Source organism: Cynocephalus volans, chromosome 3 (assembly GCF_027409185.1).
Source record: "Cynocephalus volans isolate mCynVol1 chromosome 3, mCynVol1.pri, whole genome shotgun sequence".
Lineage (NCBI taxonomy): Eukaryota > Metazoa > Chordata > Mammalia > Dermoptera > Cynocephalidae > Cynocephalus > Cynocephalus volans.
In genome coordinates this window covers 144,102,655-144,127,311 of record NC_084462.1, presented here as the reverse complement: position 1 = coordinate 144,127,311, position 24,657 = coordinate 144,102,655, and the positions used below count along the sequence as shown (strand labels likewise).

At 34.8% G+C, this 24,657-nt stretch overlaps 1 protein-coding gene across 1 annotated transcript; it reads right to left on the bottom strand.

The window, feature by feature from the left end:
• On the bottom strand, positions 1-24,657 carry SNAPC1 (small nuclear RNA activating complex polypeptide 1). The gene is made up of 10 exons (XM_063091274.1): positions 24,471-24,657; positions 20,604-20,763; positions 20,301-20,441; positions 19,517-19,621; positions 15,354-15,512; positions 13,865-13,933; positions 13,072-13,134; positions 10,111-10,261; positions 1,295-1,393; positions 1-194 (listed from the first exon to the last, which is right to left on the bottom strand). Exons 1-10 carry the CDS (start codon positions 24,596-24,598, stop codon positions 160-162), a joined length of 1,110 nt encoding a protein of 369 aa, XP_062947344.1. The 5' UTR covers positions 24,599-24,657; the 3' UTR covers positions 1-159.

Sequence of the window (24,657 nt, the reverse complement as noted above, 5' to 3'; positions counted from 1 at the left end):
TTTATTCTAGAATTATGTTAAGGTGCTGTCATTTCAAAGAAATAACTAGTTTCCCAGAAGAATTATTTTTAATACTGGCAGTCTTCTTGTCCAATACACAAAATATATAAATCTTTCCTTCTGTCAGCCCCAAATTAAAAACTACACCAGGCTCTTCATTCAGTGTTTTCTTTTCCTCTTGGGTACAATGAACTCTAAAGACACAAAGTTAAAAAAGTCTGTCAGATTTTAAAAAAACAACTGACACTTAAATGATAATACTTAATTGATAATACACATTTAAACTATATAGATGTTCAACTGTTATAATACAACAAAAATGCCGATGAAGCAAAGATCCAACAAGAAATCTTAAACTTGACATATACATGAATATTTTCTTCAAAATGATATTGCAGTTTAAAACTTACTATACACTGAGATAGTGAGACCTCAATCTTACTGCAATATCAATCTATTGAGATAGTGGATCTTAGTCATCCTAAATCTTGCTTAATAATTAAAAAGTTATGTTGACGTTGTTTCATATGGGTGTGCCCTACCCAAAATTAGCATGGACCCGGTGTGCCAGATCTGAAAGCTATCTAGGAAAGTGCTAAGAAAGATAAAGTGACTAAGATTTCAATTTCATTTCAATTAAACCTGAAAATGCAACCCAAAACATTAGTGCCATGCATATTTCTGGCTCCCACAGCAGATGCTATAACCAATACTCAAGTAAGTACCCATCTAGGAACAGCTGTGAACCTAAAGGCAAAGAAAGTAATAGAAGGCACAAAAACATGAAAATTATGAAGGGTTTAAAGAGAATATTTCCCACCAATGAAAAATAAAAGAGGAACAACAGATAAAGGAAAAGAGAAAAAACAAATTAAAAAATTAAGAAGAAAAAGAAAACAGATTCCCGTAAGAGAGCAGCAGCCAGGATAAACAGTACAACAGGCCAATAAAACATTATTCAGAGGAAAGCAGGCCAGAGATCTCGGAGAGACTTCTTTAAAAAGATGAACTGATAGTATTCATTGTATGCGAGGGCACTTCAAAAAGTTCGTGGAAAAATAGAATTAAAAGATAATGTGAATCTTTTCATGAACTTTTTGAAGTACCCTTGTATTATCATTCACTTGTAAGTATCATAATGAATGATATGATTAATACTGAAATTCTCCAATGAGTCAAAGATAAAAAGATCACAAGAACACATAGCCAACTGCCATGCTCTTTGAGGGTTCTGAACCATGATGCTCTATGAGTGTAAGTTTCCTTCATCAATTTGACAAAATTTCATCTATACCTGTTTCCTTAAAATTTTCATTCTCCTCTTCCTCTTCTGTAATTACAGGCATACTCAGACTTAAAGTTTTATCTTCCTTATGTACGTTCTGCACGTTACCTGAAAATATTTAGAAATATTTGAAAAATGATTTTACATGAAAACAAAGAATATTAATCTTTGAGGAAACATTTTACACAAATGTTATTATTACAACATAAAAATTAAGTGTTTAAAAACAAATTATAATGGTAAACAGAAATATGCAATCTACAATACACATCTTTTTTTATGTATTAATATATTCGCATTTGTGCTTTGAATATAGGCTCTAATTCTTCCACTAAAATAAAGAAAATGGAGAAAAGAGGAAAAAACAAAATTAGCCAAACACAGACACCTTATTCAATATCACACACAACAGGAGTTATATCTACAGACATTAGGGAATAATCATGTGTTTTACTTCAACTTTATCAAATTAATCACAAATATAACTTTAAAGTTTAACATTCTTGTTTCTGAATGTAAACACAGTTTTTTTTGTCACCACATAAACTCTATAACATATATTCCTCTAGCCATAATTTGTCACTGACATTCCATTTTCAAAAACACTGGAGGTTTTCTACATCAGCCTTCTGTTGCCTGAAGAAATATCCTAATCAAATTTATCAAATAACACTGTCACATCAGGTGTCACTCAGCACACAATTTCCATGTCCCAAAAGCAACCCCTATCCACTCTTTATTCCTTCTTCTTCCCAACACTTTTACCACTATATGTTGTATATGAATTTGTTTCTTTATAGTCTGCCTCTTCCCATTAGAATGTAAGGGCTACAAGGATAGAGTCTGGTTTGTTTACATGATGATCCCCAGCACCATGGCACATAAAAGTGCATGGCATATGGTAGGGGCTTATCATTGATTTAATAAATAAGTATTTATAACTTATTAAATGTGGATTTAACTATTTTATAACAATATTTCATAGAGCAGATATGTTAATAAGTACCTGTCAACACAGGATGCAAGAAATTAAACAAAAATGAGTTTAAGCTTTCTGCTCTGAACGCATATATGCTGGAGTCTTTATGGGGTGCAGAGTTTACGGAATGAACAGAGAGCTCCAAGACAGAGTTAAGTAAACCGTAGCAATATGCTCCCATTTTAAACACAATGCAAGTTTAATAAAATAATACCAATTTCCCAATAAGTCATTAAAATAGGATTTTACCTTTACCCGCAACTCCAAAAGTCTTTTTTACATGGTCTTTAATATGATAATCTTTTAGGAAAACTCTTTCCATAGCTAATCATATATCTTTTTTTTATACTTTGAACTTAATTTTTTTTCAGTTGTTCACAAAATTATAATTAATATCATCTACCCAAAATTACTAATATTATTCTCCACAATCTTTTAGCCATGCCCATCTATATCAATATTAATGATTTTTTATAAGTCTGTATTTACAACCCAACAGAATCTATCCAACAATGACAAGGAAATGATTTCTGAGTTAAAAACTGACTGCTGAGAAACAAAACTTCGTTTAGTCACAGGACAATTAACTACATTTTAGAGATCTATTTCTACATTAAGGGAACCTGTGTTCTCTGAAAGACCTTAAGAACAAATATAATGTTTCATCCACCTAGAATGCAGTCAGGAATCAAGAAGTGAGCACATAAATGTTATAACATTTATCTCAAAATCCACATATTAAATAAAGCTCATGAACTTTAGTCACAGGTGTTTTTATCCTCAGGCTTTTATCCAGAATCTAATTTCATTTATTGTACATAAAAATGTAATGAATGACCAACCAGTTTCCTAGACCATTACAGTTTAGAGGCAGCAAAAGGCCAAAAATATTGGTACAAGTCTGCACACTGAAAACAGAAAGATACCCACTTACAGTAAATGTCACAGAAACTCTTTAAAAAAAAATAAGACATAAGAACTGATATAGTACTGCAGCACAAAGCCATTTAGTATAAACTGTCCCACAAACTTAAGCTATTTCTTGATAAGATCATTATATTATAAAACCCAGTAAAATATGCTCATGATGATAACCATAAGCCATCAGGAGAAAATTAAATTATATTCAGGATACAGTGTTCTAGAAAATGAGAGAGCACAATAAATTTTACTCTAGTATTTTCTAATTATAAAAGTGATAAATGAACACTGTAGAAAACAAGAAACATATAAAGAATGCAACATATTTTAGAACAAAATCAACCAGAACAATTATTTTTAAAAAGTAAATTTTGACATTTTAATCATTAACCTCAATTAGCCACAAAACTAAATTCCCAGAGGGTCTCAGGTAGATAGCTTTACTATGTTCAAAGCTAATTGTGTGATGCGATTATCATAATAGACCGTTACTTCTTCTCAAAACAAACCATTACTAGACATGCAGCTAGAACACAACTAAGAATAAGCTTACTTAAGTGTATGTCTAATTTTAGCTCCAGATCCACATTTCCAATTACCTGAGAGGAGCACAGTACAGCAGTTAAAGACTCAGCCTTGGGTTCAGACAAACTCTTATTCAAGCCTCAGTTCTGTTACTGAATCAGGTAGGTGACCTTGGACACGTGAGAAAAGTTTGGCAGGTAATAAGTGTTACATAAATGGTAACTGCTATAATCTTCACCATCATATCATTACTATTAATGATGTCCTTCCGACAAGATGCATTTTGTATTCTAGGAATGGTGAATGTACACAGCAGAAGCTTCAGAAATACAAATAAGTAAATTCAATCAATATGCTGTGCCAGACAGCTATTACTACAGGAATTGAGGCTAGAAAGGCAGATTGGAGCAAATTCTCCCCCAAATGAAAACCTCTCATGTCATCTATATTTCTCCAACATTAAAGACACCAACATTCTCCCAGCACTTTGGAATTAAGCACTCTTGTTTCATCCCTCTCTATCAGCCTCCATATTTGGCTCTCATGTTTGTTAGCCTGCTTGCATAATTCCTACAACCACCTAGACAGATATTCACTACTCCTAAACCTGAATTACTGCAACAGCCTTGCACTTAGTGTTCCTATTTTCAGTCTGCCCCCACCTACCTACCATACTACTCCCAGATTAATTTTCTTCAAGAAAAAAATTGGTCATGCCACTTTCTTGCTCAAAAGTTTCAGATGACTCTCCTCTGCCTACCAAATTAAATATAAACTTCTTGATTCCACATTTAAGGCCTGGTCACAATACAATCCTCGACATATTTTTCCAGCATTATTAACAGTTAACTCCTCAACACATCCTTTACCCTCCAGCCAAAATGGACCCCCCCCCCCACTCTAGACTTCCCAGCTACTTTGACTTTTTTCATGCCAGTCCTTCTACTTGTCGTAGCTTATGTTTATCTTATTTTTTTAAGGTCTCTGGATTCTTTCATTACTAAAGTAACACATGGTTTCGTATAAAATTCAAACATTAGTGCAATTTATGGACTTCAAAGTTTCTAGGTTTCTTCAGTGCTATTTATTGTGTGTTTGTGGTGTGTGTGTGTGTGTATGTTTATTAACAGAAATGGGATCATACTCTTTTTTAAAAAGACTTTTTCACTAAGCAATGTACCAATTTATTTTGGACATATTTTTATGTCAGGATATATAGAATTCTCTCCAGCTTTTTAATAACTGCAAAGTATTCCTCTGCATGAATTGACAATAATTTTTTTTACCTATTTTCTCAGTGTTATACATCTGAGTTGTTTACAGTCTTTGCCATTTCAAATAATCCTGCAATAAACAGCCTTCTGTGTCTGTCATTTACACAGGATAAATTCCTAGAAATTGAACGGCTAAATTAAAAGACATGCACATTTGAAATTTTGACAGATGATTCCAAGCTGCTCTCTGAAATGGATGTACCAATTTACTCTGCCACTTAAATTCAGAGATTGTATCTCCTCATACTTGCACTATCAATGGGTGTTCAGTTACCTTTAATATTTGCCAATATAATAAATTACATCAAAATCATGTTTTGATTCACATTTCTTCAATTATTGCGATTACATCTCTCTTCTTCTGTGCATTGACTGCTTATATTTTGTGAATAGTTTGTTCATGTCCTAAGCCCATTTTTCTTATTAATTTATAAGAGCTCTTCTAAAATTACAAATTTTAACATTATTATGATTGCCACAAATGGCTCTGCGACATCATTTGCCTTTTATAAAATATGTCTCCTCTTTTTGAAAAAAAAAAAAAAACCCCATGAAATCAAAAATACCTTCTCCACTTTAAGGAAAGAAACTTTTGATTAAAGACAAATTATGAAATAATAAGCACTTGGATCTTAATTCAAGTTATTACCTCTACTTCAGAGTATCTGTAATACCTTATGAGCTACAAAGCTGGCAGCTGAAATACTTAAGCCATGTCCAGAGATCTGAATTTAGATTGTATTTTATTATACTTTATTCTTTCTCATAGGTTAAATCTTCCCTGATACCCTAGGTAAGTGCAATAACAAATCTCAGATGTGCTACAGAGCTTGTACTTAAGTTAATTTCAGAGTTTACAAAACAACATTTTCAGTAACTAAATTAAGTAATGAAATACGGCTAGTGAAGGAAGTGATAGCTCATAAATTATATGTGGCAAACATTTAAGAAGAAAGGAACTTTCATTTAATTTCTCTTCTTTCCTTTCTTGCACTTGTTCTTCCTTTGTTCCTCAGCCACATTTAAAAAACCTGTTTTTCAGGTGTTTACGAGAGCAGCTCGACCAGCTTACTTCCCTGCTGTGCCTGTATGAAGATTGATGATTAATAAAAGTGCTTGTGTGAGTTTCTAAACCTAAGTATCTCTGATGCTTCAGAAAATTTTTAAACTATAATTAAACAATCTTTTCCTCATGTCCTCTGGTTTTGTGTTGGTTTGGTTGTTGGTCAGATTTATTGAATTATTAACAAACAATAAAATTCACTATTTTTAATGTACTGATCTAGGACTTTAGACAAATGCTTAGTTGTACAGTCAGCACTGCAATCAAAATACAAAACATTTCCATCATTCCCAAAATTTCTCTCAAGCCCCTTTGCGGTCAACACCTTCCCCTGCCCTTTGTGCCTAGCGACCACTGATCTGTTTTCTGTTCTTATAGACTTGCCTTTTTTAAAAATATCATATACTTGTAAATAGAATCCTACAGTATGTAGTCTTTTGTATGTGGCTTCTTTCACTCAGCGCAATGCCTGTGAGATTCATCCATGCTGTTACATGTACTACTAGTTCCTTTATTGCTGAGTAGTATTGCATTGTATGGATATACCACAGTTTGGTTATCCAAATACCAGTTGAAGGATATTTAGGCTATTGGCAATTTTTGCAATTACGAATAAAACCACCATAAACTTTATGTACAAATTTTTGTGTGAACATAAGTTCATTTCTCTTGAATAAATACCAAGGAACAAGATTTCTGGTTAATATGGGAAGTATATGTTTAACTTTTAAAGACTGCCAGCTTTCCAAAGTGACTAGATTCCCAACAAATATCATATAAAGGTTCCACTTGTTCCAAATCCTCACTAGCTTTTGTCTTTTGACTTATATGTCTATCAGATAGCACAATGTCCTGATTTCTGAAGCCTTATAGTTAATTTTCAAAACTGTTTTGGCTACTCTACTTGCTTTTCATTTCCATATATACTTAAAAATAAGCTTGTTAATTTATATAAAATAACCTTGTTGGGATTTTTTACTGGGATTGCATTGACTCTATAGAACAATTTGGTATAAGTTGACATCTTAATATTGGGTCTTCCAATCCATAAAAACCATGTATCTCTCCATGGTCATCTTTGATTTCTTTTTTTAAGTCTTCTTTGATTTTTTTTTTCTTAGGTCTTCTTTGATTTCTTTCATCATTATTTTGTAGTTTTCAGCATACAGATTCTGTACATATTTTGTTACCTATATATGTAAGTAGTTTGTGGTTTTGTTATTGCACTTTTTTAAAAATTGCAATTTCTAATTACTCATTGTTAGTGTAGAGAAATATTAACCCTGTACCTTGTGACCTTGCTAAATTCCATTATTAGTTCTGGTAGCTATTTTGTAGATTTTGGGGCATTTCTATATAAAAATTAATTTCATTTGAAAACAGACACAGTATTACTTCTTCCTTCCCAATCTGAATGTCTATTAAATCCTTTTCTTGCCTTACTACACTGGCTAGGACCTCCAGTATAATGTTCAATAGGAGCAATTCAGGTGGGTGTTCTTCCCTTATTCTAAATTTTAGGAAGAAGGCATGATTTCACCATTAACTACGATGTTAGCTATTGTTTTTCACAGAAGTTCTTTATTAGATTGAGGAAGTTCCTTTCTAATCCTCATTTTCTCAAAGTTTTTGTCATGAATAGATGCTGGGTTTTGTCAAATATTTTGTATCTATTGAAATGAATACACTGTTCTTCCCCTTTACTCTGCCAATATGATGAATTACATTGGTTTATTTTCTTGTGTTAAACCAACCTTATATTCCTGAGATAAACCCTATTTGCTCATAATATATTGCCTTTTTAATGTATTGACAGATTCAATTTGCTAATATTTTGTAAAGATTTTTTTCGTGTATGTTCATGAGGGATATTGGTCTTTAGTTTTCTTTTCTTTCAATGATAACCCTCTTGTATTTTCTGAAAGAATCTATATAGGACTGACATTATTTCTTTCTTAAATGTTTGCTAAAATTTCCAGTGAAGTTGTCTGGGAATTTATTCAACAGTCATAGGAATATTCAGATTTTCTATTTTTCCCTGTCAATTTTGTAAACTTGTATCTTTTAATAAATCTATCCATTTTATTTAAGCTACCTTACTGGCATAAAATAATTCACAATTTTTCCTTATTAACCTTTTAATCTCTGTAAGGTCCATAGTGGTATCCCTTACGCTACCAGATTTTTTGTTCCTATTTTTTTTCAGGTAATTATCTTTACAATATTTTTTAGGCATAAAATCATTCTCAAATCATGATAACTGTGTAGCCTCTCTTTCTGATGTATCTCACTTCACTATCCTATCTAATTATCTCATTTTACAATCTTGTCTAATTACAGTTACTAGCTCTACAAGAACAATATAAATAAAACTGTGATATATTTAATGCATTACCATTAAACATAGGTGGTTTGTGGTCTAATACACACACACAGACACTTCTAAAACTAGATTAAATTAGTAACCTTCTGTTTCTTTTAGACTATGGCACCTGGGTGAAATGTGGCCCACTACCCGCTTTGTAAATACAGTTTTATTGAAACACAGCCACACTCATTTGTTTTTGTATTATCTATAGCTACTTTCACATTACAATGGCAGAGCTGAACAGTGTGAGAGAAACTGTAAAGGACCACAAAGCCTAAAATATTTACTATCTGGTCTTTTATAAAAAGTTTGCTGACTCCTTGATCTGGAGGATTTTTTTTTTTTTTAATCAACAATGGATGCTGGATATTATCAAATGTCTTCTTTGGTAGGTATTAAAATGAATTTACATTTTCTACTTTAACTGTTTTATAATGGTAAATTATATTAACAGATTCCAAACAACTGCACCCTGCTTGCATCCTGGAATAACATTTAATCAAGGTGTTTCATATCTGGGATTTAGATACATGATTCATGATTTTTTCAGTAACACCTAAGTGAATTTGGTCTAACAATTCTCCTCACAATATCTGCTAATTTTGAAAAAAGAAGTAGAAAATTTTCCTTATGAAGTTATTTCTTGATCACCCTTAATAAATAATAGTATCTCCTCCTCTGAATTCCCAGTGTACTTGAAGCACCTGTTACAGCCCTTCATCATATCGGGAATATATTAATGGTATTTAAATTTAATTCTCCCTCCACTGCAACATAAAAAGAAAAAAAAAAAAAACGCTTAAAGGCTGCAACTTATCTTCATATACTCCTGCAGTAGCTAGGAATGTGATTTGTATTAGGTATTATTTGCATCAATAAATATTTACTCATGTTTCTAATGCTCCTTTTTCTTCTGTTAAGCCTACTAATCAAATTCCAACTTTATGTACGGTGAATATACATTATTTGTGTAATTTTTAAAAGTCAAACTATTAAAATGTATAATCATTTCTTTTAAATGATATACCAAATACCAAAGGTAATTTTACAGATACACTATTTCAAAAGAAAAGCAGTGGCAGTTTAATTAATACAGCTCAAGGGAAATATAGTTTATAAAATACATTACTTATGATACTTTATTCTATACATAAGTTTGATTCACACACAAAAATTACCAATAAAGTATGCATTGGATAACTATAGACTGTTTCTGTTACTATCTAGCTGTATTATTTTGGACAAGTTATCTAATCTGTATGGGCCTAAATTTCATCATCTATAAAATGATAAATTTGATATGACTGCTAGAGATCCTTTCAGCAAAAAAATTTTGAAAATCTAAAATAATTGGGCCGGCCCCGTGGCGCACTCAGGAGAGTGCAGCGCTTGGGAGCGCAGTGGCGCTCCCGCCGCGGGTTCGGATCCTATATATAGGAATGGCCGGTGCGCTCACTGGCTGAGCGCAGTGCAGGCGACACCAAGCCAAGGGCTGCAATCCCCTTACCGGTCGCAAAAAGACAAAAAAAAAAAAAAAAAAAAAAAAGAAAATCTAAAATAATTAATTTATTTTTAATATTAAATCTCACAATGTTCTTAAACAAGTTCTAATCCTTCTTGATAAAGAAATAAAGATAAGGGGAAGCTGTAAGAAAGACCCATTCTCCCTTGTTGAGTAAGACTTTAAAAAGTTACCTTTGTTTCTGGAAGACATCTTCCTTCCTGCTGATTTTGATGTTTCTTTGTTTCTTTTTTTCCTAGTTGCTTTGATTTGTCTTTGACCAGATGCAGAATCAGAGTCAGAAGAGTCAAGTTTGACTTGACGATGCCTTCTTGATTTGGATGCCTTAAGAGTTAAAAATCCAGTTAATCACAATTAATTATAAAATGAATTCAACTGTTAGATAATTTACACAAAGACAAAATACACAAAGATGAGGAAAGATTTACAGAAATACTTGTCATAAAGTACTTTACTACTACACTGGCTTGCTTAATATAATTACTTGTGCCATGTACATAGTCTTTACAACATGAAAAGTATTCTGCAGCTCTAATCACCCACCATCTACTCATACTCGGTTAAAATACAGTGGTTCTGTTACCTGGCATGGCTGGGAATGGAGGTACAGAGGCAAATACTATTTTAATCCTATTCTTAACAGTCTATCCTCCCTTTCTTCTAATAATAACTTTACTTTCCACAGCACCACTATGTGTTTTGAGTCTGACTATTTCATACTTGGCTCCAAGTATAACCATATGTCCCAGATCTGGCCAAAATGAGTTGTACATCCCCATGGCCACTGTGATTTCTCCAAGGGTGGGCATGTGATCTATATCATAGATAACAGAACTCTATTTAGAGCTATTTATCTATTAGGAAGGAAAAATTCTCTCCAATGAATCTACACCAAAGCACATACAAAGCTGAATCTATGATAAATAGAACTTAATGACAGTGAAGGGGGCTGGCCAGTTGGTTCAGCTGGTTAGAGTGTGGTGCTGATAACACCAAGGGTTCAATTCCTGAACTGGCCGGCCCTCTTCACTGTCTTTAAGTGCTATTTACAACAGCTTCAGCCTTACATGTTTTCCCTGAGTCAGTGAAGGTATCAAATGGAAGGTGGAAAATGGAAGGCCAGTCCTAAAGAAATCTGTGTGTCTGAAGCCAGCTAGCCAAAGGACTTTTTAGTTACATCAGTCAATAAATTTCCTTATTTGTTTAAGCAAAGAGTTCTCAGTTAATGTATATGCAGTACAGGTATTAACAATTCTTAAAAAGCAACCATGTAGTGTATGTCAATTGTACTTCAATAAAGGGAAAAAACAACAACCAAGCAATGACATACACATATCAATTTATGGGGAACATAATTTAATTGTTTAATGATTTAAAAATGATTTCATAATGCTTTAAGATATATGTTAAACATCAATTAGTGTCACATTATATGAGAGTACTTAAAAAGTTCATGAAAAAATAGAGTTAAACGATAATAGGAATCTTCCCAGACATAATATATTTCCCAAATATGTAACACCTAACTAATCTAGAGTCACTTTTAATTTTTTTTATTCATCACTTCTTATTTCTACAACTAGAAAATAAAAGTACACTATTTCCAAGAGAATAAACATATTCTTAGAGTCATGAGGAAAAAACCTGGGATTAAACACATGAATTTATTACTGCTCCCTCCTGAAAACTCACTAAAAAGACAGTAGGGAAATAAAAATGCATAAATCAACAAAAAACAGAGATAAAACACATATATAAAGATGGAAAGGGAAAAGTGAGCAGCAGCAGCTGACTTAACAGAATGAAGAAGGCTGAAACCTAATTGCCTGCACTGAGGAAGTTAGTAAAAACAAGCTGGTCCAAGTGGATTGGGAACTGAAGTCATCAGAAATGGGACTAAAAAAAGTTAGATGTAATGAAAACCTACATAGCGAATAGTGTCCCATTGCCCAGCCTCAAAGTTAGGCAACTAACTACCTCCTGTGTAGAAAACAGGTTGCTTGCTCTCTGGAGGGGCTAAACCTGAGAGGCTGTAGGTAGGCTTAAGGAAACTGGTACAGCTGAGGAAGGGGATGAAGTCTCTTACTGAAAATACGGAGGTACAGTGAAGCCAGCGTAAGGATAGTGAGCCTCTTGGGAGGTTCTCCTGTAGGCTCCCAAAACATTGGCAATAAGGCTTATTTCCCACCCTTCTCCCTCAGACAAGGGAACAGAAGACTGCTCTCTGGTAAAAATAACTAGATCAAGAAAAAGAACTGTAGAAATTAAAAAACATGTATCACCTCTTGACCACTCTTAAATATGAATAGACATCTGAGGACCTTTAATCATTTGAAAAAAAAGCCAACAAAATGGAATACAGAAATCAAAATAAACAGAAAAAAAAAAACTCAGAAGAAATAGAAGGAAACTTCAAAAAAACTGTAGTTAATATCCTTAAGGAGAAAAAGACACTGCACTATGAAAAAAGAAATATACATTTTATAAAGTAAGAAAAGAAACATTCAGAGAACAAGAAAAATTCTTAGTAATAAAAGTCAGCAGAATTAAAAAAACAATATAATAGTTCATAAGATAAAGTTTAAGAAATCTCCCTAAAAACAGAAAAAGAGACAGAGACTGAAAATAGAAGAGAAAAATAAGAAAATTAAAGTTCAAGGAAAGAGAAAATGCAGTAAAGAATACTATTAAAGAAACAATACAAAAAATTCCTCAGAACTGAAGACTATCAAATTGAAAGCATGGCCACCACGAGTGCTAAGGACAATGAATGAAAAAGATCTGCACCAAGTTACCTTGTCATGAAATTTCAGAATTCTAGGGATAGAGAGCAAACCCTAAAACCTTCCAGGATCAGGAATACTAGAAACCGGATGATAATAATGAAAAGGGTATCAAATTCTAGGTAAATAGAAGAAATAGCTTTAAGACAAAATGGTGAAGAGGGCTGCCTCCCAAGGTCAGGAACACAAGAGCGGGATGTGGCAGAGCAGGGAGCTGCTGGGCTACATACTCTGTGCAGTATTATTTGCCTTACTAATCTATATACATGTATTACTTACATGAAAAATTAAAATGTAATTTAAAAAGCATCCAGTCAATTTCCAAATTACTTTATTAAAGAAATAACTTACCTGAAAAACAACTGAAAAGGCCTTTGATTTTATTTTTGCTAATGATTCTGCCCTTTCACATCTCTGGAATTAAAATACATAAAAAGGAAAAAAAGTTAAAACACACAAACGTTAGGTAAAATTATGAATACCCAAGTATTTGTTATCAGAAGTAAGATTTGAGACAAAAGGTAGGGTTTAAAAGAAACTAACGTTTATTGGGCACATATTGAGTACAGACATAAATCCACACCGCATTCTCTAGCAGACATAGCAGGTGCCATAATATCATCCCCACAGCTACTGATCATTTTCATTCAGGATTTAAGGAGGATAAAATGAACGAAAGCCTTGGTGATTAGGCAGAGCCTTTGACTGCCATTCCCTCCTCCTCTGCCTATACCCAAAAACAGCTCCTTGTCTTTCACCCACCAAGAGGGATGAAAACTCTGGAGGCAGGAAGCAGTAAATAGTAGCCTGGGCTCCACACTGGTTGAAAGGCTGACAAGTGGGAAAAGACATATTACAAAAGCTTTTCCCTGCCCCTCTAAGGTGTGAGCGTACCTTTTACCCTGCTGAAAACTGTTAACACCCTCATTTCCAACCTACACTTGATGTGGTCTTTCACAAGGTTTCCAGTAAAGAACAAACTACCTTTTCAGAGAACCATGATTCTGATTTTTCTCTGATATTTATTATAATACTGACAAAGGGTCATAATGCTTACTATACAGATTCACAGCCACACATAAAATGAAAAAAAAGCTATCCAAACTACTGCCCAATAAGCAATCATATAGCAAAGTTTTCTGACCTCTGTTTCTTGTGAACTTCCTTCCCTCTTTTCTTCTCCATCTTTAATTTTTGATTTTAAGGATGGATTCTAAAAGAGCAAAAAAGTTACTTCATATATACAAATATATGGATTTACAATTCAACTTCAGAACAATGAGAATCTATTAATTACTGAAAAACTAAAAGATCATTTCACATTATTGCAACATTGTTCATCACCTGTCATTAATATCACAGTCAGGTTTCAGAATAGTTCTAAAATATATCAATAAAATGCTTAAAGCCTCCTACGTAAGGAAAGCATGCACTTTAAGTGATGCTGTGAAAATCTGTTTATTCTCCTTTCCTTTGGGTTTTCAGAGAACTTAATAATGCTCAGTAAAGAGAGTTTATACGCTAAAAGAGAACACTAATAGATTTTTACATTAAATGCCTGGGTCATTTGTGTAACCTATTTGTAGCACTTAAAGTATTCAAACATTCTAAAACTTGTTATCTCTCACTAAATAAATGTGCGTAGAGGAATCAAATTATTTTCTTCTCCCCAAGACTGTCATCTTCTTATCACTTTCTTTGTCTGAAAATTTCTTAAAATTAAGTTTTAAGCCAACTTCCTTCAAATAATGGAAAGCCAAAATGTGGCAAATTTTTCTAAAAGACAATATATAGATATCTATATAGCATTTGTGAAAACACTAACACATTATCAGACATATAGCAAATAAACAAAAATTGCTTATTTTTTACTTTTACTTTTTACTGAAGAATTTACTAAAATAAGATGGAGTAGTAGTTTCAAAGGTGAATTTAGCAAGGCTGGCCTTTAGGTTTCCAGAGTAAAATGTTTCTGTAGCTCAAAAGGTTAGTGTGAAATATGAGCAGCTCTAGCATCAATACTTTTGTTTAAGAAAACTAAACTGAAGATTTATGTTGATGAGTCTTGAAAATGGATAAACCATATCAGGTAGGGAATATGGTAAACAGAGAAGCACATGCCCTGCTACAGTGGGAGAAGTCACCACCCAGGTCCATCTGCTGCCATGTAGGAAAGTGGGACCAGCGTTATGAGACCTTCTGATTTTTCAGAGAAGTTGGATGTCTGGAATTTTAGATGAAGTCCACAAATATTTAAATGTTGGTAATTAATTCAAATTTTAAAAACAATGTTAGGATCAACTCTGTGCCAAACAAAACACATCTGTGTGCAGGATTTGGCCCAAAGACCACCAGTGTGCGACCCCTGGAAAATGCGAAATTATAAAGATTATAATAAATCTGTGGTATAACAAGATTACTTACTACTCTACAAAAATATTTGTATACTCCATATGTAAGGTTAAATAACATCACATCACTAAGAAGTGGCAAAGACGGAACTTGAAAAATAAAGCCCTCTAACTCTTATCTCCACAGGAATATAGCCACTAAACTAGGATGCCTCTCAACATTCCCATCCATGTCTAAACGTTCACGTTTAATGCAAGGTGAGGTACCAAGCAATTACATACCTGTCTATCTTTGTGCCACTGCTGATGCTCTAAAACTATGTTCTTAATATTGTCAAAAAAATCATCCTTTATCAAGCTGAGCGCTTTGTCTGGCTTGGACTTATCAGCTGAAATTATATGTTTCATGTTCTGATAATGATCATGAACATTTAGCATTTCCTGAAAGTGAAAAGATGAGTCCTTTATTTCAATATTTGAGGAGAAACTTACAGACAAAACCAGTGCAAAATAAAATCATGTTCCAAAGTGACTATGAGTTGATAGGAAATAACATGCTACAGTATACTGAAAATAACATAATCATGTAAGCAAAACAGTAAAACTTATTAATGAAGAGGCTGCTTTCCAGAGGTATGGATTCACTGATTTCAACTCGAGAAGCATTAACTAAGATACACTGTTACGGGCAGACACTGGGGAAAAACCAATTAGTTAACAAAGAACATTCTGGGATATAACAAAAATTATTTGTAGCATAAAGTATCATTAAATATCACTACTGATAACTAAGATCATATCTTACATCATAATATTACATCAAGAATATTTACATCGTTCTTTATACTCTGCTGGAAATACCTATACTACTCTCACCCAACCCTCCACAGAAATCCCACAGACTGTGTGCCCATCCCCATAAGCTTCACCACTACTCCAGTGATAAGATTCAGGATTAAAAGAAATAAAGGGTGATTTATGACACTATTTGTGGCATCATTTATTCATTAGACCTTCTTCCCCCAGAAACCTCCAGCCAAATGGGCAGGTCTATCCTCATACCAGGCAGGCACCAAGAAAAAAATAAATAAATGGGCAGGTCTGTGAGGTAAGGAGAAAGAAAGCACATTGCAGACAGACTTAAAAACCACATAAAACTTGACATAGGGATATGGCTCTGAGACCAGCAGAGAACTACTGACATGTCCATCATAAACGAACATTGCAACTTCTGAGTCAAACTACTTAACTTCTCTGAACCTCAGATTCCTTATTTTCAGAATAGGGGAAATACTACCTCCTCTGCAGAGTTACATATGTAAAACATCTAGAATAGTTCCCGGCACAGGGTGAGTACAGCATGTAGTGGCCATTACTATAATGATATAAGTGAAGAAACAGACTCAGAAATGAAACAATTTGCTAAAATTCATATTTAAGTAGCAGAGCTAGAATTGGAAATCAGATGTTTTGATTTGATATCCTATTCTCTTTTCATTTTATTATGCCTCTTTACCCACAAAAAATACAACTAATAAGTGACAAAATAATGACCAGAGTTCAGGTCTTCTGACATGGAGAATTAATATCAGTTACAGGCAGTAGAAAGAAAACAGAAAGTATTAAATTGAAGAATTATCAGTGAGAAAGAATGGGTCATAGGCTATACTAGGACAAGAGAAAGAGAGTCAGCAAAGGTACTAAGGGAGAAGGCTCTCAAAGCAGACCTATGGCAAGCCAAAGATCCTAGATAGAGGCAGGATGACTTCACATAGACTACTCCATTCCTAGAGGATTCTAGGCATTTCACACCCTCGCCCTTCTGACCCTCCTCTCCAGTCACCCTAAAAGAGTAGGCCTTTGTGCATCACCCCCAGCTTAAACAAGCTTAAAATAAAAAAGCAGTTTAAAAGGTACACTGAAAAAATATTCACATTCTACTACCAAGTTAGTCAAGTGTCAGAAATTATAACCAACTCAGTTCAAATCATCCTTATTCACTTGAAGAAGAATATTGATAAAAATAATGTCTCCCTGTTCTAAAACATCCTCTGTCTCTCTCTTCATGATTCATATCAGCATTTCTCACCAAATCCTGTCTGGTTCAGGTGGAGTATCCCTTACCCAAAATGCTTTGGATCAGAAGTGTTTCAGATGTTTTGGATTTTAGAATATTTGCAGACACATACTGGTTGAGCATCCCTAATCAGAAAATCTGAAATTCTCCAATGAGCATTGCCTTTGAGCATGACTTTTGAGTGTCATATCAAAGCTCGAAAGTTTCAGATTCGGAGCACTTTGCATTTTTGGATTAGGGATGCTCAACCTGTATCCCTAAATCTCTCTTGCATTCTCACAACTGGCTATTCTGAACTTTCTCAGCTCTCAGTTCCTTGAACCCCCGTGGCTCTCACTTAAAGTTCAGGCTATCAGGTCTGTTTGCCTATTATTTCTCACCTACACAAAGAATTAAAGGAATCCATTCTCACCCATTTCTCTTGATTTTCGAAGGAAGAAATAGGCCTTCTTTTGCTCAAGGCTAGTTTCCTCACTGGGCTCTTGATCATAGACCCACCCATCTCCTCTACAGCAGGAAACTTGCTCTGCTCCTTCTCTTTTACATAATCTTTCCCTCTAACTGGCTGGCTCCTTACCCTATGCCTAATATATACTTTAACTCTCTCCAATCTCTAAAATTTTTTCATGATTTCCCTCTGCCAAAAAGACAAAATACAAATTCTATTGTAATGGACTTTTACTGCATTCATTTTTGTATATATAATCCCTCCCACTTCTTTCTTGCTAAGCTGCAAGAGTGAAAAGATCCTAGTTCTTGTTATACTTAAGACACTCAAATGTTTCCTGAACAATAAATTTCTAACCTCAGTACCAGCTGACTATGTCCTTGCTGTTCAAAGAATGAGCACTGTAACCATACGGAACTGAGTATGATTCTTAGCTCCATTACTTTCTAACATAATATCTCTGTACCTCAGTTTCCTCAATTTTAAATCAGCAATAAAAACACCTACTTTAAAAAATAATAAATAATTTTCAATTGTTAAAAATGCCTATTTTGCAGAAATGTTGTAGGAGTAAAATAATCTAGATACCTTACATACCTCCTGCATTATAATATGTTTTCAGACATTTAGTAGACATTAATTTATTTGAAATGAAAAAATTCTTAACCTTTTTTGGGAAATGAACACCTTTGAAACTTTAAGAATAGTTATGGTAACTCACCATGACAAAATGCCTGCATGTGTGATATCATTTTTCATACAATTCAGTGGGAGTGGGGGTGGGTGGTGCACAAACCATCTGAAGGCCATCAAGGAACCACCAGATTAAGAATCTTGCCCAAAAATAGTCACTTTACAGGGCAGGCCCAGAGTACTCTCGAAAGTCAACTTGCCACCTGTATTACAATCATCATATGTAACCTGACGAGCTGATGCTATTAGAATATGGGAGCATCTAGAAAAACTTTTGAGCATATTAAAGATCTGATCCTTCTTTTACTACTGATATAGAAAGAGAATGGATAGGACAGGAAAAAAAAAAGAAACACATATTAAGGGCCTACTATGTGCCACATGCCACACTCAGCACTATCTGGGCATCATCTCATTTCAATTCTGATAACAACTGGATGAAATAAAGATTGCAATCCTAATATTAATGAGGGACAAACTGAGGTTCAGAGATTAAAAAACATGACTAAAGTATCCCTCCCTAACCTCCCTACATATATTTTTTTGAAATGTCATTGATTAGAAGGCTGTAACTCTATAGTGAGATTTTGTTTTAACCTCAGGGAAATGCTTTCTCACTCTTGTAAGAGTTGGTAAGTGACTACCACTACTCAGCTGTGCAAAAAAAGAGTTTTCTCAATACCATACAACTCAAACAAAAATACCAAAATATTTAGAGGGTAAAGCTGTTTTAAGGCTGTAACTCTTATCCATAACTCCCGATTTCAAATTGTGTTTTACCAAAATAGGCTCATTGTTTTCAATGATTGGTTTTAAAATAAGTGTTATCAAAGGAACTTAGGAAATAAATACATATTGTTAAGAAATGAAATTTTAAAAAGTCACTTTAAACTGTTGTTTTATGACCCATCTAAAGTCAAATACAAATTTGTGATTTTAGTATATGAATCCACATAGCCTGAGTCCAAGTCCAGTCTTCTATATCTTTGTTTCTCACTATGCTTCAAGATTTATAAATCTTGATAAGATTTGTAAAATTGGTAAGATTTATAAGTCTTGACGTATTTAGCGTGTTTTCTTCCTGCTACTTCAGAAAAATAGCATTCTATGGCTGTTTAAAATCATTAGAAAAATTGTCAATATCCAGTAGCTGAAGATATAACCTCAATATACAGTTGGCAATAAAACAATTTTTAAAAAACTTCAAGAGCATAAAAGTAAGGTTACCTCTAGTACATCAGAAGTAATAAGTTTTGTTACACGATCATTTGGATCCTTAAATTCTTCTGTAACTTCAGGGCGCTGAATTTTCTTCTTCATTCTATATGACAGCTATATGATAATGAATGTCATTTATAATAGATGTCTTTTAAAGGACATTTTCAAGGTGGTGAAATACAAGCCAGCTATAAAAATTGCCTATCAGTAAACATGGATGAAACAAAAGCAGCTCTAAATGTGTGTTTATTAAATATCCGTTTTCCAAAGACTATTAGATTTCTGAACTATCCCTTTAGATGCCATGCCACGTGCTTACAAATTGAGATGGGATTCAGAAAAGTTAATTTGCCAGCTAATGGCAGAACTGAAACTAGTGCTCTTCCAACCTAGTGTCTCAACTGTCACAAGACTGAAGAGATAACATATTTTATTAAAAGTTTGAACTTTTCACCAAATGATTTATAAAAATTCCTTGGTCCTCTTTCAGTAACCTCTCTGATGTTCAAATAAAGGCATGAGCAAATGCAGATGCCAAATCTACTTTCCTCTCATAACAATTCACTTAATAAGAAACACAATTTGCATCCAGAAACACACTGCATTTGAAAGCAGAGGCTAAATTTTTGTTTGCAGAAAAAAGTAACCAGAAAACATTTTCTACTCCTATTTTAAAAAGGCTACAAGTCTTGAACACTATTAATATTCTTTCCATTTTCTGGAGATTAAGGTGCTTTATGGGCAATAAAGTATAACTACATTTTGAAAAAACAAATGATCTTGGGCAACATACCAATTTGGGCATTGCTGTAAAGTGAAATGCTCTGTCTAGTCGTAGCTTCCTAAAGATATAAGCTGCATCAAAATGTTGTGCATCTATCAAATCTTGCTGAAATTTTAAAACTTCATCCCAGTCCTTCAGAGCAACTCTGATCTGTAAACAGAAGAGTAAAAAAGATGTATTAAATGTAAATCTCTTTTCACAAACGTATTATAATTTTAAAACACTGGCATTCCTAGTTAAATCAGTTTATTGTAAAAATATGTTACCTGTTTCACATTTCTGCTGGGGGGAAAACAACTCACCAAGTATTACCTTTTGTTTTGGTTGACACAGTTGAGTGTTATATAATCCATATAGCAGATACAAAGCACCAACTCTGATCTGGAAGGTGTATGGAGGTAAAAAATATCGCCAAGCCAAAGCTAAAGCTTCTTTTGTAAAGATGTTCTTTTCTAAATTTCTCATTTTACCACTAGAAAACAAAGAGAAAATATATGACTCATTAAACAAATAAGTAATGAACAAAAGCCAGAGAGGTATGCAGTCATCTCTCAATTTCCGCAGGGGATTGGTTCCAGGACCCCCAGATATCAAAATGTACAGATGCTGAAGTCCCTTATATAAAATGGCGTAGTATTTGCATATAATCTATACACATTCTCCTGTATAGTTTAAATCATCTCTACATTAATTATAATACCTAGTACAATGTAAATGCTACATACATAGTTGTTATACTTTGTTGGGTTTTTTTACTTGTATTACTTTTTATTGTTGTATTATTATTTTTCAATTTTTTCAAATATTTTGATTTGCAGTTTGTTGAATCCACAGATGTGGAGCCCATGGCTACAGAGGGCCGACTGTATACTTGTTTAAATAGCAGTTGCTAATCATTGGACAGGGATTCCATATCTGATCCTTTCATGATTCAAGCACAAAGACGTAATTTTCTGCTGTGCTTCCCACACTGAGGAACAGGCAACTGCTAGACAAACATGATGCAGTTTCCAAAAGCATCAACTTTACTGGCCAAATTGGAGAGCATTATTAGTCCGTTTCTGTTGCTTATAACAGAATACCTGAAACTGCACAATTTACAAAGAAAACAAAATTTATTTCTCAAAGTTTGGAGGCTGGAAAGTCCACAGTTCTGAGGGCAAATCCGGTGAGGGCCTTCTTCTGGGTGGGATATGTCTATAGGGTACCATGGCAACCAGGATGTCAAATAACAAACCGGCTGAGCAAGAGAGCTAACCTTCCCACTTGCTCTCCTTTCAAAGCCACCAGAACCAAGCCCACTATTCCATGAATGGATCAATCCATTCAAGAGGCACAGCCCTCACAATCTAATCACCTCTTAAAGGCCTTACTTTTCAAATACATAATTGGATTTCGTACCTTCTTAACACTGTTACAATGGAGGTCAAGCTTCAAAGCGTTTGGGGGAGATATTCAATCCACAGCAGAGAGTAAAGAGGAAGAGGTTTCAAATTACTACTGGATATGTATTCAAAACATCTAATATTAAAATAACCATCGTTATGTTAAAAAATCAAAAACTATGTGCATTTTAATATGTAATAGACATTTTCCCCAATACTCTCAGAGATTTGCACTAAACCTACTCTGTCCTTGGGAAGCCTAGTTGGAAAAGTTAGAGAAACTGTACAATGAAATCCACCCTCCCAATTCTCCACAGTGTTGCAAAGCTCATCATAGGAAAGTAGAGCAGGGTAGAAAAGCAGATTCCATCATACTCCCAAAAGCTTTGTTCAAATATCCAACACAGCAATAAAGCTTTTGTGTCGGTCATTCAATCAATATAACAAGATAGGAAATATATTTTCTGTGGATATAAATAGCATAATTTATAAACTATGTGAAACTGTTTTGCTGTACTAAGTTAACTAAAAATCTTTAAAAAAAACAGCAAGACCATTAAAAAAAAAGTCAGTATAACACCCTTCTTTCAACTATAAGCAGTTTGTTTTGGGGGGGCAGGTGGATGGGGGTGGGGACCAGGGGCAGATGGCCAGTACAAGGATCAAACCCTGGACATGGACCTTATCAGCACCATACTCTAATCAACTGAGCTAACTGGCCAGCCCTCCTTCTTACAACTTTGGATAAAACAATGAAGGCACAATTTGTGCATAATATGGACAGTTTTCTATATGTAAGTCCTGAAATTAGTAGATAAGAAAGGCCTATTTTTAAGTAAAACCTTAGCTAAAATAAAGGTCTCACAGTGTATTATTTAACAGATACAAGTGATTGATAACTATACAAACATAAACATACAGAACTTTTCATTTAAAAACAGCAGCATAAAACAATAAAGAAATTAGCTTTGTTGCCAGTAAATTGGGGCTATACTATACCTGATTATAATGGAGGGGGGAGGGCAGGACACCTTTGCTCTTCAAATAATAAGCACACTAAAAGAATGCAAAATACCTACTATAGTATTGATAACCAAAGCAATTTCTAAAGAAAATCCACCATTCCTCTAGTGGTCCTTGCTTCTTTTCTCATCTTACGTTTTCCCTATTGGCTAAAAATAGTGGTAATCCTAACAAAATTTTCCTGAAATGCCTTTTATTCCCAAGAACGGGTAAATGGAAAGTTATGGACTTTAGAAACAGGCAGACATAGGTTCCAATATCTTCTCCACCACTTAACTAGCTGTGTAATCTTGGGAAAATCACTTAACCTCCTTAAGCCTTAATTTTCTCATCTATAAAACAAGGATAATTATACCTGCTTTTCAGAGGTATCCTATGTATTAAACAAATTAAGCTATAAATAAATGCAGAACTGGCCGGTTAGCTCATTTGGGAAAGTGGTGGTAGTAACACCAAGGTCAAGGGTTCAGATCCCTGTATCGGCCGCCAAAAAAGGTATAATAAATGCATTACATTTAACAGCCATTTTTTAAAAAGCAGGTTCTCTCCTTTCATTAACTGAACAATAAACAGCTCTTCATTCTCCATCCTCTGCAATTTAAAAACTACACAATTAGTTTACATGGACAGGAGGGAAAAATGAGAACTTTTAATTTTATTCGAAAAGTTTTAATCACAAATTCTCATTCGATTATTTAGCCTTTTCAATATTATGTGTACTATGCTAATGGAAATACCACATTCATCCAGTCGCTGTCCTCACAGAGCTCAATTAAGTGGGGGATGGGGGGATTAAAAAGTAGTAATAATGAATATTTATTGAACACTTAGAACGCACTTAAGATATACTAGCTCATTTAATCCTCACAACTATATCAGGTATTACCTTTGTGTCTGTTTTACGGATAAGGAAGCTCAAGCAAAGTCTTGACCAAAGTTATTAGTGGACGCTGCGTTTAAATTCAGACAGCTGAGTTCCACAATCTACGTGCCCTTACTATCCTATACTGCCTTTCCAGGGACACAATTACAATAAAATGTGGTTAAGTGGTGAGGTAAAATAAGCGCAGGATGCTACGGGGCGTTGTGGGAAAGCATGAACACGTTACTTACTCTAGAATGGCAAAAAGACGACTTCCCTGAGGAATTGTCACTTGAGCTAAACGTGAGTGTAGAACAAGGTGGAGCAGAAAAGGGAGTTGGGGGAAAGCTCCAGGTTTACAAAACGCTTGTAGACAGCCAAAAACAGATGCTAGAGCAAGTGAAGGCAAGGAGGGGACTGGTAGACGAGGCTGGAGAGATGGACACAGGCCAGCCACGAACGGTCTTGCTGGACACCTTAGGAAAGAGTGCGAGCTTTATCCCGAAGGCAATGGGGACAACTGAAGAGAGGTAAGCAGGGGAGTGATTTTAGAAAACAACTTTGATGGTTGTATGAAAAATGAATTCAGGCGTGCATGGCTGTCTCTGTGTATTTGCTTTGTTTATAAACATGGGGTTCTTGCAGAACAAGACTGAAGGAGGGCCCACGGGAGTAGCCTGGCTCAGGGTCAGGAGGAGGGCGCACAAAGATGCAGCCGAAACACAATGAAGTCGCCCAGGGAAGGCAAGTAGCCTGAGCACAAGCGAAGGTGCAGGAGAGAGGGAGGGAGGTAGCGTTCGGAGGCCGTCGCTTGTCAGCCCTTCCCACGCGCTGCAATACGGAAGGACGCCACTTTCCACACCGCCCGCGGGCAGGGAGCGAGGCGTGTAGCGGACGAGAAACACCCACCAGAAGATGGTCCCGAACTTCATGTTCCTCCAGAGCTCCGTGAAGTCCTCGAAGCGTACGCTGTCCGTCCCCTGGAATCGGCTGAGCAGCGCCTCGCAGTCGGTCTGCAGGCCCGAAGGAGTCCCCATGTTTCCAAGGCCTCCACCCGCGCGATGCTTGCGGAGAAAACCATGCCCGAAATCCCCAC

Bases quoted from the DNA above. Each gene is read 5' to 3' on its own strand.
- SNAPC1 (XM_063091274.1), bottom strand. From the start codon at position 24,598: ATGGGGACTCCTTCGGGCCTGCAGACCGACTGCGAGGCGCTGCTCAGC. The intron at 20,764-24,470 runs GTGGGTGTTTCT...TTTGTTTTCTAG, and splicing joins AAGTTCGGGACCATCTTCTG to TGGTAAAATGAGAAATTTAG. The intron at 13,934-15,353 runs GTATGTAATTGC...TTGCTCTTTTAG, and splicing joins AGTGGCACAAAGATAGACAG to AATCCATCCTTAAAATCAAA.